The 18,352-nt window shown below is 43.7% G+C and overlaps 1 protein-coding gene across 1 annotated transcript; it reads right to left on the minus strand.

Annotated features, from left to right (window-relative positions):
• Window positions 1-52: 52 nt before the first annotated feature.
• On the minus strand, window positions 53-10,192 carry SERPINC1 (serpin family C member 1). Its single transcript, XM_060034214.1, has 7 exons — window positions 10,058-10,192; window positions 7,629-7,998; window positions 7,090-7,305; window positions 6,263-6,400; window positions 4,141-4,531; window positions 3,005-3,069; window positions 53-301 (listed from the first exon to the last, which is right to left on the minus strand). The coding sequence occupies exons 1-7, from the start codon at window positions 10,096-10,098 to the stop codon at window positions 125-127; spliced, it is 1,398 nt and encodes a 465-aa protein (XP_059890197.1). The 5' UTR covers window positions 10,099-10,192; the 3' UTR covers window positions 53-124.
• Window positions 10,193-18,352: the final 8,160 nt, after the last annotated feature.

Raw genomic sequence — 18,352 nt, forward strand, 5'->3', positions numbered from 1 at the left:
CTCCTTTCCTTGTCTTCGTTTCAGGTGGCAAAGTCCATTCGTAATTGTGAGATATGGGAGTAGTTGTATTTATTTTTACTTCTATTCACAAACCAAAATAGGAAGAACTATAAAGGATAACATTTTAGTTAACACAAGGGTTGGCTACTCTGCCCATGAAGATAATAGTGTTCAGAGCAACTTCCCTGATAAGAACCAGGAAGGGCCTGTTGGCCTTGAAGGTCACTCTGCTGGGGTTCAGCGAACGGCCAGCAATGCCAATGACGGTACTTGCTGCTGCTTCACTGCCTTCCTCGTTTACCTGCAGGTCAAATAGGAAACAAACTGCTACATTAGCTACTCTGCAGCTCATTACAGGCAGGTGAATCATCCATCGACACAGCAATTCCTCAAAATGCCATTTGTTTTCCATGTGAAAGTACACTTGGGTCAGGTTGGGTTCCCTCTGGAACCCTACTTTTAGTCTTTCTTTCATCCACTGAATATTGATGTAAGCACTTGTATTCATCCAAGCCTTGTGCTGAATAATAAGTGCCAGGGTCCATCCAGATAATCTCTAAACCAGAAATCTGGATGTATACGAGGTTGTCACATTTCTGGCTGGCACCATTGTATATGGTATTGTACTAGATACTAAAAGACATTTTGACTCCAGATTAGAGCACTATAGTTGAGGTAGTTTCACTCCTGGAGCATCAAGATCCCAGATACAACTACTGTAAGCAGCCACTCAGGAACTAGGGCCTATGAAAAGAGGAGGGTCCTCTGGCGGGATGAGATGAGTACTTCTTGGAGTAACAGACTGAAGTGATGGTATTTGAACTTGCTGATAAGTAGAACTGCACAGGTCTGGAGGGAGATATCTTTAGAAAACTTTGTTTGGGGACCCAGAATGTCACTAAAACTCTGTCCCTGCCTCTAATGAAAGCACTTCAGATTCCTGAGTCTTGAGGAGCTGGTTGATGCTGTTCTCTCCCTCCCTCCTTCCTTACCACCTCCCTTCTGGCCATACTACCTATTTCATGATCATTCTAGTACTAAATTTATGAGCAGACTGGAGCTTTTGTAAGACCAGGATCCTTTTATTCGGATCAGATTCTGGTTTATTTAATGGCTTCTCAGGAGATCTGCAATCAGTTGGGGTGTATGTATTGGGTTCCCAAGAGCCATGGAGGAGCCTTGCATCATTGTTTAGTTGGCTCAAGTAGACAAAATGAATGTAAACTTCCGCTTCTTCTTAATAGTTATTCAAGGCCCTCAAGGAGGTCTGAGCTGACCACTTCTATTTGGGGTCCTTGGAAGAAGATTCTCAATCACAGTTAAAACCCTGAGGACTCATCTTCCCTTGCAGCCTTTCTAAGTGCTCTTTCTTCCATAATCCATAAGGTATCAGTGTTGTTTTTACTTCCAAAACCATGAATCCAGTACTCATGTAAAATCCCCTGTTCTGACCTCAGTATCTTTAAGATATATCCCTCTACTCTTGCTGTTGTCCTACAGGTCACTAATATCTATTGTCCTATGGATTATATTCCCACATTGAGGATTTTGTTGCCTAGCCCGTAGCCTTTCTGTCTATCCTAACTCCTGATATCATGTGACCTAGACAATTAAAATATCGTGGTAGGAGACCCATTCAATACTCTAACCTCCCATGTCTTTCATCTCATCAAACCCAATGAGCATTACCTTCACTTAAGGAAACCAGTCCATGGCTACACCTTGAACTTGCCATCTCTCAGAACATCTGGACTTTTGAGATTATAATTACATTATCCTTCTCTCAGACTATATAACCTTCGGTTTTTTTAAGCTATCACACTTCCTCACTTCCATTACAATTACTCTGACCTCCTCCTGCCCCTTGATCCCTCCACTTTCCTCCTAACTACATATTTCCCACTGAGCTTGGACTCTGCAACTATATTTACTAGCATGATGCCCTGAAACCTTCCTCTCTGACCACAATCTTCTTTCTTTGCAATTTCCTCAATCCTGTGACCTTCTCTAACATTGCCCCATCACATTTCCCTCATAGCCTGGTTCTCCCAAAGAATAATCTGTATAAATGGTTCCCAGACCTGGTTGTGCATCAAAATTCCTTGAGGAACTTTGTAAATATACAGATTCTCAGACCCAATCCTGAGTCAAGCTCCCCAGAAAGCTAATGCCATTGATCTATATAGCTCAGTGTTTGAGAACCAGAAGCTCTAAAGGCTTTATACAACTCTTACTCTAGTAAAGGTTTCCATGGGCATCTTAGTTGGGGCAACACTAGGTGAAGCAATACTGAACCATTTTCTTCACTATGGAACTGCTCAGACGTCGGCACTCCAATGTGCATTATTTCTTGTTAATTTCCCAAGAAGAGGATGTACATTTATTTGACCATCTAACTTTCTGTTACCTGCAGTATAGTCTAGAGCTCTGGTTTTCTGGAACACACTCTAGGACACAATCTACACTCACCAGCTCCCCTTCCTTACTTTCCATTTGCTCTTCAGCCATTACAACTAGGCATGTGCCCCTACTGCTCTGTCCAAATTCCTCAGGGAAAAGTCACCTCGGTCACTTTTCAAAAAATCTTCTTACTAAATGCTTTCCATTGTCTTAACACTCCTTCCTGGGTTTCCATTAGCTCATCCTCTCCTGGTTCTCCTCCTCTGAATGCCTTTGCTGCCTGCTTTTCCTGTGTCACCTTCCCCTTAATGTCTATGTTCCCAGGAGAGGTAGAGGATGGAGGGTGGAACAATTAGACCATGAGGGCTTCAGGTCAGGGCTATATTGTAGCAGTCCTCATGGAGGAGGGCACTACAGATTTGGGGTTTGAGGGACACTGCAATCATGCCTTTTTCCACAGCTGTCTCCTAGTGTTCACACATCTGCTGTCTACACTGTAAGAGCCAGTGGAGGAACAACTCCAAAGTTACTAATCACATGAGATATTGATGTATTGAATAAAAAAAGCAGCAGAAGAATAGAGAGCGAAGAGAGGTGTACTCACCTCAAGAAATGCCTTGTGGAATGCATCTGAGACATAGAGGTCCCTCAGGCCTTCTGCAACAATACCTAGAAGGAAGACCAGAGAAAGCTCTGTGAAATGGGAGAAGGTTGGCTTCAACCCACAGAAAGGAATTTAGTTTAAATTAAGAGGTCCTTTGGGGCTTTTTTGAAAAATAGAAAGAAATCCTGGACCCTCACTTAATGATACCCTGAAAAATAAATACATGTTAAAAATAATAAAGTACTTTGGGTTTATTCAGCCTGGCTCCCGTGAATTTAATCTCCTGCTTCAGCTCATGGGGGGGGTTGGGGTGGGGGGGTGAGGACTCTGTTCTTAAAGAAAAACTCACTCCATCTGGTAGGAATGTCTTCCCTTCCAGTGTGGCAACACTTTGGGAGTGGTTTTCAGACTTAGTTTAAAGACAGACCATTAAAGGTAAATCCAATTAACTAACGTTGTAAACTCCTTTTTAAAAAAGAGATATTTTAGGGAATTCCCTGGCAGTCCAGTGGTTAGGACTCCGTGTTCTCACTGCCAAGGGTTCAATCCCTGGTCGGGAACTAAGGTCCCACAAGCCACACAGTGCGGCCAAAAAAAAAAAAGAGAGAGATTTTAATGCATATTTTTTAAAGGATGGTGGGTTGGAAGAACCAAACCAACTTAACACCGTTATCAAAGTATCAAAACTGGGAAGGGGGTGACTGTATCTGTCCATGTGACCTTAGAAATCACATGAGCCCTTTGGAATATCAGGTGAAGAAGGGCTATTACATGTCAGCTATGCCTATTTTGTGGGACCCGGATGTCCCTGGCTCTTAATCATATCTGTCTCCTTGCTCTGAATTTTCTGATGCTTTTCAAGTTCTTTTCTACCTGGTCCCATCTCTTCTATCAGTTACAGACTCAAAAGGTTCCAGTGCCATATGGGCCTGTGGAGATCCAAGAGCCAACGTCCCATTTTACAGAAGAGAAAACTGACACCTTGAGAGGGAAGGGATTTCCCTGAGTTAGCAGTAGAACTGGGATTAGAATCCAGGTGTCCTGATTTGCCCTTTTCTACTCTTTCCCCATCTCTTCCACCTTTGGTCAGACTTCTTTGGGGACAGAGAGAGCAGGAAAGTCCTTCCTGCACTCACCTGGGAGCTTGGACTTCTCAGGGCTGAAGAGGTCCTCAAGGCCCATGTCTTGCAGCCGCTCTTTCACGCTGAAGCTGTCCTCAATGCGGAAGCGGGGCATGTGGACCACAAGCAGTGTCTCTGTCAGCTCATCTAGCCACTCCTGCAGCACCTCTGGGGTGAGTTCCTGTTCCACCTTGGTCAGGCTCTTCTCAAGCTTGGGCAGGATGAGCACCATGGTGATGTCATCACCCTTGAAGGGCAACTCAAGCACCTGGGTGCCCTCTGCCACGCGCCGATAGCGGAACTTGCCTTCCTGGTACATCATGAATACCGAACACGACTCCCCATCGGCCTTGTAGAAAAGTTCCTTCCTTGTGTTCTCAGGGCTGAACTTTGACTTCCACAGGCCCTGGAAGAAGACGCCAGGTGGGAGAATCACAAAGCAAGAAGACCAAAAACATCCGTAGGAGAATATTGACATGGGAAGTAGTCACAATATTTTATTATATTAATATGTGAGTGTAATTGTTAAGAACAAAGGCTAGAGGGATATGCATGCAAACGTCTTAACACTGACTGTGTCAGAGTGATAGAATCATGAGTCATTTTTTTTCTGTGAACTTTTCTGTATTTCCTAGATTTTCCTAGGTTTTCAGCAGTGACTATTTGCTTTTATAACAAGAAAAATAAAAACAAGAACAACCTACTGGCCTCTTTGCAAGTCTCTTCTGGAGTTTAAATCTAACTGCCTTTTGCTTTCTGCCTCCCACCAGCCTCTTTCTCAAAGGACATCCTCCAAAATGCTGGGCTCTGTTCCTGATGAATAAAGCCAGACAGAGGTAATAACCCCAGGGGGGTCATCTGGGAGTCCTGCTGGGCAGAGAGTGAGGCCTGGCCAACTTTCTGTTCAAAGAAGGAGGGGATACAAGACACTCCTTTGACATTTCTGAGTTGTAATTATCATTCCCTGTCATCTTCTGGCTCTTTGATTTTGGGACAAGTCATTTAACTCTTTGAGTGGTGGCTCTTCATCTGTAAGATTAGGAGCTGGTTATCACTAATATTTGTAGGATGCTTGCTGTGTGCCAGGCACTGCTCCAAGCATTTTATGTGCATTAACTTAATCCCTTCAGTAACCGTGTAAGGTAGATGTATCATTATTACCATTTTATAGATGCAGAAGTCGGGGCATAGAAGAGTCTCAAGTAACTTACTCAAGTTTGCAGTCAGAAATGGAAGAGTCAGAATTTACATTAAGTAATCTGTCTGAGCAGCCCAAGTTCACATTTGTGATGTTATGAAGGTCAGGAGGACTAATAAAAGGCAAAGTGTTCCATAAATTGTAAAGGGCAGTACACATTGTAGAAATGCAACCTACTCCATTCTTAGGGTGAGGGACCCCCTAAGCAACAGAGTAATTGCCAACAGCAGTGACTGGCTAACCCCCTGGGCCCAGTCGGGGAGAAGAGTGTATCTGGAGCATGACCCGGGAAGGGCACAATTCAACCTGCGTTAAGCTGGAGGCCCTCCTGAGTATCAATGGTCTGTTTATTCCCAGGACCTTCTCCCTCAACCTTCCTAAATGTAATAAAGTTGGAACAGTCTTTAGAACTCTTGACTCTCTGAGAAAGACAAAGCCGTCTGCATGATCATGTAACAAGGCTTCTGCAAAGTTTGAGGTTAGTCTGGCATCAGGAGGTTCAGAAGCTTCAGGCAAGAGGAATTTTGAGTCACTGCAGAAGCTGCTCTAGATGATGGAGAAAATCTCATCACTGAGGATTGTCTATAGACTTTGTCATTTTGTTCCAGATTTCAAAATGGAGTTAATTAGGGACAGGAGAAATCGTCACATATATATGAGAATTTATTACCACGCACACCTTGCTGCTGAGCGTGCTGGGTCTGTGAGTGTGTACACTTTGCCTTGGGCCCAGAGACACTACCAGGCCCCCTTTGGACCTCAGCCCAGTAGCCACAGCCCTAGACATGACTCTAGACTCAGCAAATTTGTATTTTACCCAGACCATGCATGTACCATTTCTCAAAAAGATCTACTGACACAGGCCCAATGGTATGAAAGAAGGTAAGCTGGAGGGAAAACAAGTCATCCCTGAGGTCTCCCCAGGGACATTTTGAGTACCTTGAAGTAAATGGTGTTGACCAGCACCAAGACAGTGAACTCATCGATGGCTTCTGGGGGAATGACATCAGTGATACGCCCATCAGTCTTGTTGGATATCCATTGGTTGATGGTCACTCTGGACTGCTCTGCATTTCCCTGAGGAGAACAGGAAACAAACCTACGCAACTGTGCTATTCAATTGGCTTCTCCATTTCCCTGTGAAGCACTTTATTTCGTCCATCATCCCTCTGCTCTTTCCCACCATTTGGTTAAGCCATCTCTCTAACCCAGATTGGGGAAACCTCACATATCTAGTGTAGTGTTGTGAATCTTTCATATCGTTAATAAATGGTAACAGAAGAAAGAGAAAGAAAGGAAAGAAAAAGAGGAAGAAATAAAGAAACAGAAGAGGAGAAATATAGTCTGAGAAAAGAAAACAAAATATTATCTTCTCTGACTCTGGAAATTTGAACTCTTATGAGTATTCATGAGATATGTTCTATGGGAAGCTAATGAGTGACACAGGAGTTGGGAGGTGGGCAGGAGAGATGCCCATGTGGTCCAAAAAGTTTGAGAAATACTGATTGAATAAAGTCAGTAGATTTCTTTGTTGCAGGACTTTTATATAACTTTTTCAGAGCAGCTTCTACAATCCAGAGATTACATTGATTTCTCAGGTTTCAAGCAAGAATACATATCCCAGGGGCTCTGACTTATAGTATTATAACACCTCCACCTGCCTTCAACTACCACAGCAGTGTTAATTTGGATCCTGCTTCTCTATCTCTTTAATTTCTGAGTGGAGAAGAAGAACTCTGAGGTCAGGGATGACATCTGCAACTCACCTTGAAGTCCAGGGGCTGGAGCTTGGCTCCATATACCATCTCACTGATGTCCTGGTAGGTCTCATTGAAGGTAAGGGATTTGTCTCCAAAAAGACGGTTGGCTGATACCAACTCAGAGGATTTATTGGCTTTTCGATAGAGTCGGCAGTTCAGTTTGGCAAAGAAAAAGTGGATCTGATCAGATGTCTTCTCAGAGATGGTATCAAACTTAAAAACCTGTAGAAGCCAAAAGAAAATAGCGGTGGGTCTGGTAAAGCAGCCTGGCTAACATGGGTGGTGAGCACAGTGCCCCTCAGCCCCTGACCAATAGTTGTGAGTCCCTTCAAACACAGTGCCTGGCACAGCATAAATGCTCAGCTCATGCTTTCCAGATGAATAAATGGATAAAAGAAGAATAAAGGGTAGGAAGGAGAAAGAGAAAAAGAAATACAAAGAGACTGGGATACCACCCAAAGTCTCTAAAGGGCTCTAGACCAACACATAGATGTTCTCCTGGGTGTTCCAGCAAGGAGGTTAGGCAGAAGGGCTTTGGGTTGTACCTCCATCAGCTGCTTGAGGGTGTTGTCACAGGCACCCAGCTTGGTCATAGCAAAAGCTGTGGAGATACTCAGAGGTGACAGGAAAATGTTGTCCTTGTCATTCTTCTTGTCTGCCAGATGCTGATAGAAGGTGGCGGCAAAGTGGGAATTGGCCTTGGACAGTTCCCAAACCCGCCGGTTGGTGGCCCCGGGGATCTTCTGCTCTGAGCCCTCGCCCTCGGTTGCTTTCTTCTCTGGGGCACGGTAAATACACATGGGATTCATGGGAATGTCCCGAGGCTTGGCTGTGCAGATGTCCTCCCCAGGGCTCCAATGACAGGTCACACAGCTCCAAAGGCCAATAAGCAGCAAGGAGAGAAGACATACACTCCTATAGGGGGACAGAAAGCCGAGTTAAGCTAGGCTGAGAAATCACCTGTCCCACTGCCCACCACAGATTTGCCCCAGTAAAGCATAGATTACCATTCCACCTGCTGTGGCCAGGAGGAGGGCCAAAATCTTTGAAAAGTACAAGGGCCCGGGACAAGTCCAGTCCTGGACTCCTTACAAGTGGATAGTTTCACTTGCCTGGCCATAGTCATGTTGAAATTAGAATCAACTATTGAAGTAACTGAGGTTATTAGAAGTATTGTGTGCCCAAGGCCTCATGCTGGAAGATATAAAGAATGCAAAGTTTCCAATTGGTGAGATGGGACATGCACACAAGAAAAATGGCAGAGAACTTTAGTGCCCAATGAAAACTTAGGTAAGTTGGAGGAGACATTAACAGAAGCTGATTAGGGAAGGACTCAGAAATAGATGGATTTTTAACCTGGATGTTAAAGGATTGGGAGGATTTTGATTGATTCAGCAGATGGATTTCAGCAACATGAGAGGGCTAAGAAGGAATGAATTCTCCTAATTTGTCAATTTCATGATCTCATTTTTTAAAAAGTGAAATTAGTTTTATTTACTTTAGCCACAATCAATGTGCTGAAAACACCAGAAGTCTCTAGCTCCAGCCTAATCCTTCCACTGAGTTCCAGACCAGTTGTTTGCTGGACAATTCCACCTGGATGTCCTGCAGATTCCTTAGTGAAATACGAACAAACTGAACTCATAACTCTCACCCACACACATGTTTCTCCTTCTGTGTCCTTCAACTCAGCAAAATGGGACCCACAGTTACCTGAGAGCCACCCTGGATTTCTCCCTCTTACCCTTCTTATTAGTCACACCCTAGATTCTATGCATTCTGTTTCCTTGTTCTCTCGCTGCCTTAGTTCAGGCCCTCAGCATTTTCTGATTCCTAGAAGTTTTAGTAACTTCCAACGTGTATTCGCTAAAGTAAATAAAACTAATTTCACTTTTTAAAAAATGAGATCATGAAATTGGCAAATTAGGAGAATTGGGACACCCAATTAAGTAAACCAAGAGATAAACGCTCTTGTAATGTTTTTGTAGATAAGACATGAGGGGCCAGGAACTTCCTGTGGCTGACTTGGGGCCCTTAGGTCTAGAGAGGGGAGTCTGCATGAGGGTACTGAGTCTTCTCAATCTTCCCCCAGCAGAAAAGCAGGTTATGCACGCAGTGAAGAAAGGACTCACCAAAGTGGTCTGCTGGGCAAGCGTGGGGCTGGCTGGAAGCTGGGGGCAGCTGAGGGGTACTTGGCTTCTTGCATGATCTGAAGTGAACCCTGCAGTCCTTTTAAGAACAGAGGCACAGAATGGGAGAGCAGAGGCACTGAGGGAGCCATGGAAGGCAGGGTGAGGAAGCAGAGAGAATCTTGCCATTCTTCTCCTCAGCTTACTTGCCTCTGTTTCCCATTTTGTCCCTCAGCTACATTTGGAAATACAAGTGGAGGCTGAGGGGGCCCTAGGAGTTCTGTTAAGCACAAAGAAAAACCAAGGTGGTCAAGCCACAGCCTCACTTCTAGCTTCCTGTAAAAAACCAGATCAAGAAGGGAATGTGTGTGATGTTGAGGGCTGCAGTCCTTTGTCAAAGGTCACTGAGACCTTGGGTGGGGGGATGGGGGATGTGATGGGGGTGGGGCAGGGGGGAATTGAGTGGAAGGAGGAGCAAAAAGGGAGTTAGGAGGTCCTCATAGATTAAATTTGTCCTCTTTTCAGATGTATGGAAGGCCCAGCAATTCCCCTTGGAGCATCTCCTGGACTGCTGTGAGGGCTGACACTGATGCAGCATCTCTGTACAAGGGAAGACATCCCCTGTTTCTTGGGTTAAGAATCCAAGGTGTGGCATAGGGTAAGGCCTTACCCCTAGAAGGGAGTGGGAGGGAGGGCACTTGGAATGACGTCTTCCAAACGAGTCTGATTAAAACTACCACGGAGAGGGCCTGGTCTTCTCGAAGGTGTCGAGGTCATCCTGGTGAGTCCCTCAGAGGTCAGAAAACCCAGTGAGGGCATGCAAAGGGAAAGCTCACCCCTCTTACCTTTTTCCAGCAGCTACAGTTCCTATCCCATTGGAAAGCATGGTTGCTAATCTTCCACAGGTCTGGGCGAGTGGAGATAGTGTGGTTTGAGGCAATCCCTCTGAACTGGTTCTTTCCTCTAAATCTGGATGAGGTTCCAGAGGCTAGGATGGGGGATGGAGCTGGTGAGGAGGGGAGGCCTGAGGTCAAAGGCTGATGACCTGCTCCCAGGGTTAAGCAAAGTGTAGAGCCCAGTGCTGGTTAATTAGTAGAGAAGTTTTAAAGTTCAGTCAGGTCCAGAGAAAGAAGGTCCACCTTTCCTACCCATACTCCCTCACTTTCTTCTTCATCTTTATAGAAAAGGAAAAGGAGAACATGTTCACAAATTCAAACTTAGAAAATACCTAGCTGATGAGAACTTTGCAGGAATTTTTTTTCTTTTTTCCTGGTTAACTAAACCAGGAGGTAGAAGATAGTCTATTTTCTACATAAATAAAATAGTATATAACTAGCCAAGTTGACTGTCCAGAATGAGAGGTAGTCTTCTACCTCTCAGTGCAATATCCTCTTTCTCACAGGTTTTTAGGGAAAGAGAGAGAAAAAGAGCCCACGTTATCTAATCATAGGGGAGAGAAGAGAAATATTCTGAAACAGGTGCTACTTTCAGGCCTCTAAGAGCTGATGTGTCAGTGACCCAGTCAAGGACACACAATGGTTACACCTGTGTGTACAGTGGACTCATTCCCCATTCAGCCTTGAAGTGGTGGGAGGGGGCACAGGAGCAGGGGCCTCAGGGTGCTGCCAAGGACATTTCTAGGGTGGATGAGCTGGGTGGGAAATACTTGGAAAAATTCTCTTGGGGAATCAGGAGACAGGGTGGGGCAGGTGAAAAACATACATGCAACTACTGACATACTTCTAAGAAGCAAACAGAATGAATTATTTTTATTTATTCATATTGTTATTTTTACTTATTTTAGTTATTGGGGAAATGGAGTCAAACTAATGGAGAAAAGGGCAGGTTTATGTTTATTTCCCTCTTCCTAAATAGCCAAAAACAGTATCATAAGGATTGCTGCAACTGTATTCACAGGATACAAGTATGCCACCTTCTGTGTGACTGAAGACTTCTTGAAGTTGGTACAGTCACAGGCATTCTGAAGAGTTCTTTATTCATTAGACAGGAAATCTCTACCTAGACTGAAGCTGCGTCTAAGTTCTTGACTGATTTAGACCCTGGACATCTCGAGGGCCCGTGTACAGTATGAAATTACAAGGAACTGTCCTTAAAAACCCCAGAATGGTTGGAGGCTCCTTGTCACTCCAGATTAAAGACAAGTGGAAAGTCTCCTATTCAACCACTTGTGTTCAGCAAACACAGGAGCACTACCTGAGTCAGCGGGCACTGTTCTAGGGGCTGGGAGCTCCAGGCAGGAAGACATGCAGTGATCACATAAAGGAATCAGTATATAAAAAATAGATCTATAACATGTCAGTCAGGTGTTAATAAGGGTTACAGAGGAAAATACAACAGGGCAAGGGGATAGAAAGTGATGGGAGGAGGTAAGGAGGCTACTGTTGTAGAAAGGAGGTGGGAAAGGCCTCCCTAATAAACTGACACTAAGGGACCAGAGTAAAATGAGGGAGGGAGTCAAATATCTTTGGGAAGAGCTTTTCGCACAGAAGAAACAGGAGATACAAAGATCCTGAGGTGGGAATATGCTGTTCAGACCTATTGTTCCAGCTTGTAGGAGTTGTGAGACTTGTGCCTTGTAAAGAAGGTCCTTGGAGGAAGGCAGGTGAGGGGACCCTGCCCAAGGGGTAAAGGGGGTCTGGTGAACATCTGTGGGAAAAGAGATAAGGGTGCAGATACCACCTGGCCAGGTAGTGAAGAACTATACATCAGGGGTTGTGTTTAATGTCTTCATCCATTCATTGAGTCATATGATCATTTAATTAACAAATGTTTAATAAATGCCAATACTTACCGGGCATGGTTGGTGCTGGGCCCGGGGTTATAAAGATGACTTTGTCCTCAAGGAGCACCGTGCTTCACAGCAGACCCCAGACATGAAGATAAACATCCCAATCAATGCTACTGGCCATCTGACTAAAGTGTGTATAGGGGAAGGGGAAGGGCAGACAGGTGGGTGTCCATGGAACTGGGGTCAGGAGAGGGAAAGATCAGGAGGTGATAATGTAAAAATTTCTTAATTTGCAAGACTAAGACACAAAGTCTTTTTATTTTAAAATAATTTTAAAGTAATAAAAAAGTTGCAAAAATAGTACAAAATATTCTTGTATACTCTTTGCCCAGATTCCCCAAATGCTCACATTGTTAACATTTTACCACATTTGCTTTTTGCTTTGCTTTTGGTATTCTTCTTTCTCTCTCCCTCTCCCTCTCTCTGTTTCTCTCTGACTCCCTCTCCCTATTATTTTTCTGTACTGTTTGAGAATAATTTGCAGATATAATGCCCTTTTACCCTTATGAAGACTGAGGTTCCTAAAAACCAGGATATTCCCTTATATGACCACAGTATAAGATCAAAGATAGGAAATTGACAGTAATATAGTACCATTTTCAAATCCATAAATCTTATTCTAAATTTGCCAAGTGTCCCACTAATGTTCTTTATAGCAGTTGCTCTCAAAATTTTTGGTCTCAGGATCTCTTTATAGTCTTGCTAAATTACATCTAATTATTTAAATAGTTTATATAAAATAGTTTTGCCTTCATGAATACACTGTAAGGTTTTGTGGACCTCCTTGGATCCCTGGATCACACACTGGGAAACATTTCATAGCCCCCAAAAGTCCACTCCCCCCCACCCCCCATTTCCTGGTCCAGGGTCACATTGCAGTTAATTGTCATGTCTCTTTGGTCTCCTCTAGTTTGGAAGATTTGCTCTCTTTTGTCTTTCATGACTGTGTAATTTTTTAAGAGTATGGGCCAGTTATTTTTATTTTTAAAATAAATTTATTAAATAATTTATGGCTCCGTTGGGTCTTCGTTGCTGCGTGCAGGCTTTCTCTAGTTGCGGCGAGCGCGGGCTACTCTTCAATGTGGTGTGCGGGCTTCTCATTGCGGTGGCTTCTCTTTGTTACAGAGCGCTGGCTCTAGGTGCGCGGGCTTCAGTAGTTGTGGCACGCAGACTCAGTAGTTGTGGCTCTGGGCTCTAGAGCGCAGGCTCAGTAGTTGTGGTGCACGGGCTTAGTTGCTCCACGGCATGTGGGATCTTCCTGGACCAGGGCTCGAACCTGTGTCCCCCACATTGGCAGGCGGATTCTTAACCACTGCACCACCAGGGAAGTCCCCGGGCCAGTTATTTTTGAAGAACGTCTCTCAATTTGAGTACATCTGAGGTTTCCTCAGGATTAGATTCAAGTTATACTTTTTTTGGAAGGAATACTAAAGAAATAATATTGTACCCTTCTTAGTGCATCGTATCAGGAGGCACATGATATCAATTTGCCCCATTACTAGTGATGTTAATTTTGATCACTTGGTTAAGATCAGGACTGCCGAGCTTCTTTCTCTGCTGTAAAATTACGATATTTCCCTTTTTATTAAACAAGTATCCTGAAAGAAGATACTTTGAGAATATAAGATACGTCGTTTTTCATCAGACTTTCACCTGCTAATTTTAGCATTCCTCGGTGGTTCTTTGCAGACTTTTTAAGCACTGTTCTTTTCCTAGTTCCCACCTGATTCCCTAAAAAGGATTACCACTGAAACCATTAGAATTCAAAGACATCAACTAAGTTAGACAACACACTCTTGCTAAGGTGTGAGGAAAATGCCCTTTCACTCATTGCTGATGGGAGTGCAGAATGCTATAACCCTTTGAAGGAAATCTGGCAATACCAGCATTACAAATGAGTTTACCCTTTGAGCTGGAAATCCCACTTCAGAAAGTGTATCCTACAGACATATCTGCATAGGTATAAATTAAGTTACCAATTGTAACTTGATTTGCAATGGCAAAAGACTAGAAACAACTTCCATCTATAGCAGACTAGTTAAACCAAGGTACATCCCCACAATGGAAAACTATGCCACTGTCAAAAAGAATGAGGCTGTTCTCTTTGTACTGATATGGAAGGATCTCTAGGCTCACTAAGTAGAAAAAAGCGAGCTGCAGAGCAGTGTTTATAGTATGCTAACTTTTGTATCACAAAGTGGGGATGATGGAGCAGGTGCAGACAGACAGGGGTGGAAGTGAGATTTGTCAATATGAACCTTCTTATTTTTCTATTTTTCAATGTCAATATTATTATCACCTAGTCAAGAAGGTCTGGACTTTGTGAGCAACAAGGGCATCAGGGTTGTGTCCCACAGAGGCTTGGGGAGAGAGGAGTACCAGGGCATGACACAAAGGTGGTGGCAGCACCAAAGAGGAACTAGAAACAGCTTGAGCCCCTGGCTGGTGACAAAGAAGGAAAGGAGACTGAGAGAAGCCCAGTTCAGGTGGAACTGATGGAACAGAGGTGTTGAGGTGCGCTCTGACTGGCAAAATTATTTCTAATGACTGTATAATATTTCATTGTCTAGAATTTAACCATTACTTCACACTAGCTTAGGTCAAAATCTTTAAATCTTTTCTTGTTTTGTTTTTTTTGGTCGCACCTCGCAGCACGCGATCCCTGACCAGGGATCAAACCTGTGCCCCCTGCAGTGGAAGTGCAGAGTCTTAACCACTGGACCGCCAGGGAAGTCCAAAGTCTTTAAATCTTTGAATATGAAAATGATAGGTTCCAGTTACTACATTCCAGGATCTATGCTAAGTGCTTTGCAGGCATTAGCTTATATAATTCTCGTCAGCTCTACCAGGAAGATAATAATATGCCCAGTCTACAGACGAAACAACTGCTATTTACAAGGGTTAGGAACTTGCCCCAAATCACAAAGCTGGCAAAGGTGAGATTCAAAGCCTTGTCTGGATAGCTATCAAGAAAATGTCCCTGCCTTCCCAGGTTAAAACTTACAGTGTCCAACTGTTTTTCTTGGGGTAGTGTTTATGATATGTCACCATCTGGTTCGTCTCCTCTGGGTAGTCTCTATCAAGTTTGCCCAGGTGTCCTTCAAAATCCAGGACCCAGAAGCAAACTCAGGGACTGCCACCTTTTCCTTTGGTTGCCCATATTTAATTAGAAAGCATTTGTCTCTGACGCACATTCCAAATGAGACTTTCAATTGGTCTTTTGGAGTCTTTAATACCAGCCCAGTCTTTGGTTCTCTTGCACACAGCTCCCCTTGGCTTTCATTGTCTAGATTTTGATGACCCCAAATCCCTTTCCTTTTGGTTCATCTTAGACTGATTTGATGAGGAAAGGAAAAAACAGCTTGTACACTGGGCGAACTAATCTGGGTCTCTATCTCTCCCCTCCCCTCCACTGTCACTGGTATTCTGTAAAGTGTTGTAATAATTGTATATTTTTAAATCAAATTCTTCATGGAAACTTCTAACCATTTCTGGAACTGGAGGTAAACTTAAGAACTTTTATCAGATAAAAATTAGCATTACTTCTCTCTATTCTGAGCAAAAACAAGGTTGGAAGGATCTCAGAGGCCTCTGTGCTTTGCTGTGTTAGGGGTAGATTTGAGGAGCCATGGAGAGGAAAGAATGTAACATTCAATCACCCTCTCTTTTCTTTTTAATACTTCCTTCAACATCAGTAATAAAATAAAAAATTCCTCTTTCCCTAGCCTTGCCTCTGGTCTCAGTAGTAACTCCTGTGAGCAGGTAATTGAGCTGATCCCCACCACTGCCTCACTTCCTGGGCTGTTCTGTTCTTTTCTTTGGATCCAAGAGTAAGACCTTGGCAGAGAACAAACAGTAGAGCTGAGCCCCTGCTGTGGTTACTGAGTAACTCAAAGCTTAACTCTTCCACAGAAATTCAGCAAAACATCTAGCACAAAAAACAGAGTTGTCTTCAGCTCTCTTAGGTTTCTAGTTTACTTGGTGGTTACGACATTTTAATTAAGGTGAAATAAAGTTTATCGAAGTAAATCCTGCATTATCATTTGGCAGCTTTCAGGTGAGATTCTCAAAGCATCTCACTGGAATTTGTCCAAATTCTCACAACTGTTAGAAAGTTCAGTTTTGGTTTCAGGGAAACCAAATGGAAACCAAATCAAAACAACAAATATTTATTGAACATGTCCAGTGCACATGCCACTGGGTCTTGAATGTACCAGGTACTCAATAAATATTTGTGTTTGAAGATACCCAGGTTCATAGTTGTTTTGCTGACTTATTAACAGGAAAATAACTTTAAATTCCTCCTAAGTGGAAAGTTAAGATTATCAAGTAAAGTAAAAATGCTTACTTATACAGAGGAATTGGCACCATGTATGAACAGAAACACCAGACAAGGGTATTCTTGGGAGGTTGAGCAAGAGAGAGTTGCATGGAGTCAAAGCTCATTGCTTCTACGTTAGTTCAGGAAGTTGTAGGTGGTAAGAGAGAAATTGGGAAGACAGCAGAGGCAGAGGTAGAGGTAGTGGGAGAAAGTTCCCTGGAGAGATAGGGGTTGCTTGGACAGACCAAGAAGCAACGGGAAGAAACTCACAGTAAAGCTAAGGCCAAGGGTGTGTGTTTTGATAAGTACAGGTCAATTGTGTGACTGGTATCTCTTACCTACCTCTGCGGAGGGCTGCTCTAGCAAATTTGACCAAGTCCATTTGAGGGTTGAGGAGGAAATGAGGGGCTAGAAATGAAGGTAGTTTGGCAGCTTTTATCCCATCAGGACATCGTTGGTTTCAGGCCCTTCCCAAATGGCCAGTGCTGTAAACCAACAGATACTGCTTGGGCACAGGCTGTTCTAACTTTGAACAGAAACAAGTTTCAGGAATCACATCTTGGTATGGGTACAGAGGTTCAGCTAACCAGGGAATGCTGCTAGAGACAAAAACCCTGGAGATGCTCAGAGAGAAACGGGCCAGCCCACTCTGGAAAGGCAGCCTGCGTCATGCCCTAAGGCCAGGATTTCATCAGGCTGCCTGGCTTGCTGTCACGATAACAAAATGCCCAGTTAGATGATAATGGTTAAGCATAGGGACTGAAGAAAATTAGCATGTTTTAGTTCATAATAACCTGAACACTTTCGGACCTGGGAAGATAGCAAGGTGATGATAAACTAAGGTTACTGTAGGTTTTCCATAAAACTGTATTTTTTAAGGGCTTTGACACTGCAAAGGTAATTTTTTCCCTTTAACTTGATAATATGGGATCAGGTCTTGCGCTTGGTCAAGGGAATTACGGGAAGCACCTGATTTTGGTGGCATCCGTTTGATGGCGCCCATTTGGGTGTTTAGAAATGCCAGTTATGCTCGTGCTGTTCTCAGAAATTCCTCCCCTCCTCTTCATTCCCATTGTCCTGGTGCAAGCCCTCATCATTTCTTGTAAGTCTACTGCAACAGATTCATAACTGAGCTCTCAGCCTTAGGCCCTATTCCACTTCAAATCACAATCATCACATCACTCTCGGGCTTAAAATCTATACTGGTTTTTAATTGCTAAAGGATAAAATCACAACTCAGAAGGGTACATAAAGCTTTTCAAGACCTGGCCCTCCTCAAATGCAAAAACTTCCCTGAATTACCTTGTTTCTCCCAGCCTTAGACACTTGCCTTTAAGTGGTCTCCAAGCAGTGCTAATTATGCCTTACAATCTCACTCGTTTCACTAAAAGGTTTAAGTCTGATAGGCAGAAAACTGGATCCTTCTGCTTCTAAAATTGTCTATCACGTAGAAAGAACCCTACTATTCGAAAGTGTGGTCTTCTGACAAACAGCACTGGTATCACCTGGGAGCCTGTTAGATCATCTCAGGCCCCACTCCAGACCCGCTGAAACAGTAACTGCACTTTAACAAGAGCCCCAGGTGAACTGCATTCATGTTAGGTTTGAGAAGCACCGACACAGAAGCTTCTCAATGAACGAACGTGAATGAAGAGGCACAAACCTGATCCCTTTAATTCCCCTGCTTACAACCCTTCCTTGGACTCCTTTTAAGAATAAAACGCAACTTTGTGATCTGGCTCTGCATCCAAAGCCACTAGCTCACTCTCTCTACTCTAACTTCAATGACCTTCTCCGTTTCCATAAGAGTCTTTCTTCTTTCGCAGAGTTCACCCATCGTTTTTTCTCTGACTAGGAGTCTCCTGCCCCGCCCCTGTGCAGTCCCCCCAAGCTGTTTCTTACCTTCAATGCCACTTCCTCAAGAAAGCCTTTGCTGGCTAGCCAAGCAAGGCTAAATCTTCCTTGTGTATAGCCTCACAGCTCCTTGCTCTTCTCTTTTGAGGACAGCTG

This window comes from Delphinus delphis, chromosome 1, assembly GCF_949987515.2.
Source record: "Delphinus delphis chromosome 1, mDelDel1.2, whole genome shotgun sequence".
In the NCBI taxonomy this organism is placed as follows: domain Eukaryota; kingdom Metazoa; phylum Chordata; class Mammalia; order Artiodactyla; family Delphinidae; genus Delphinus; species Delphinus delphis.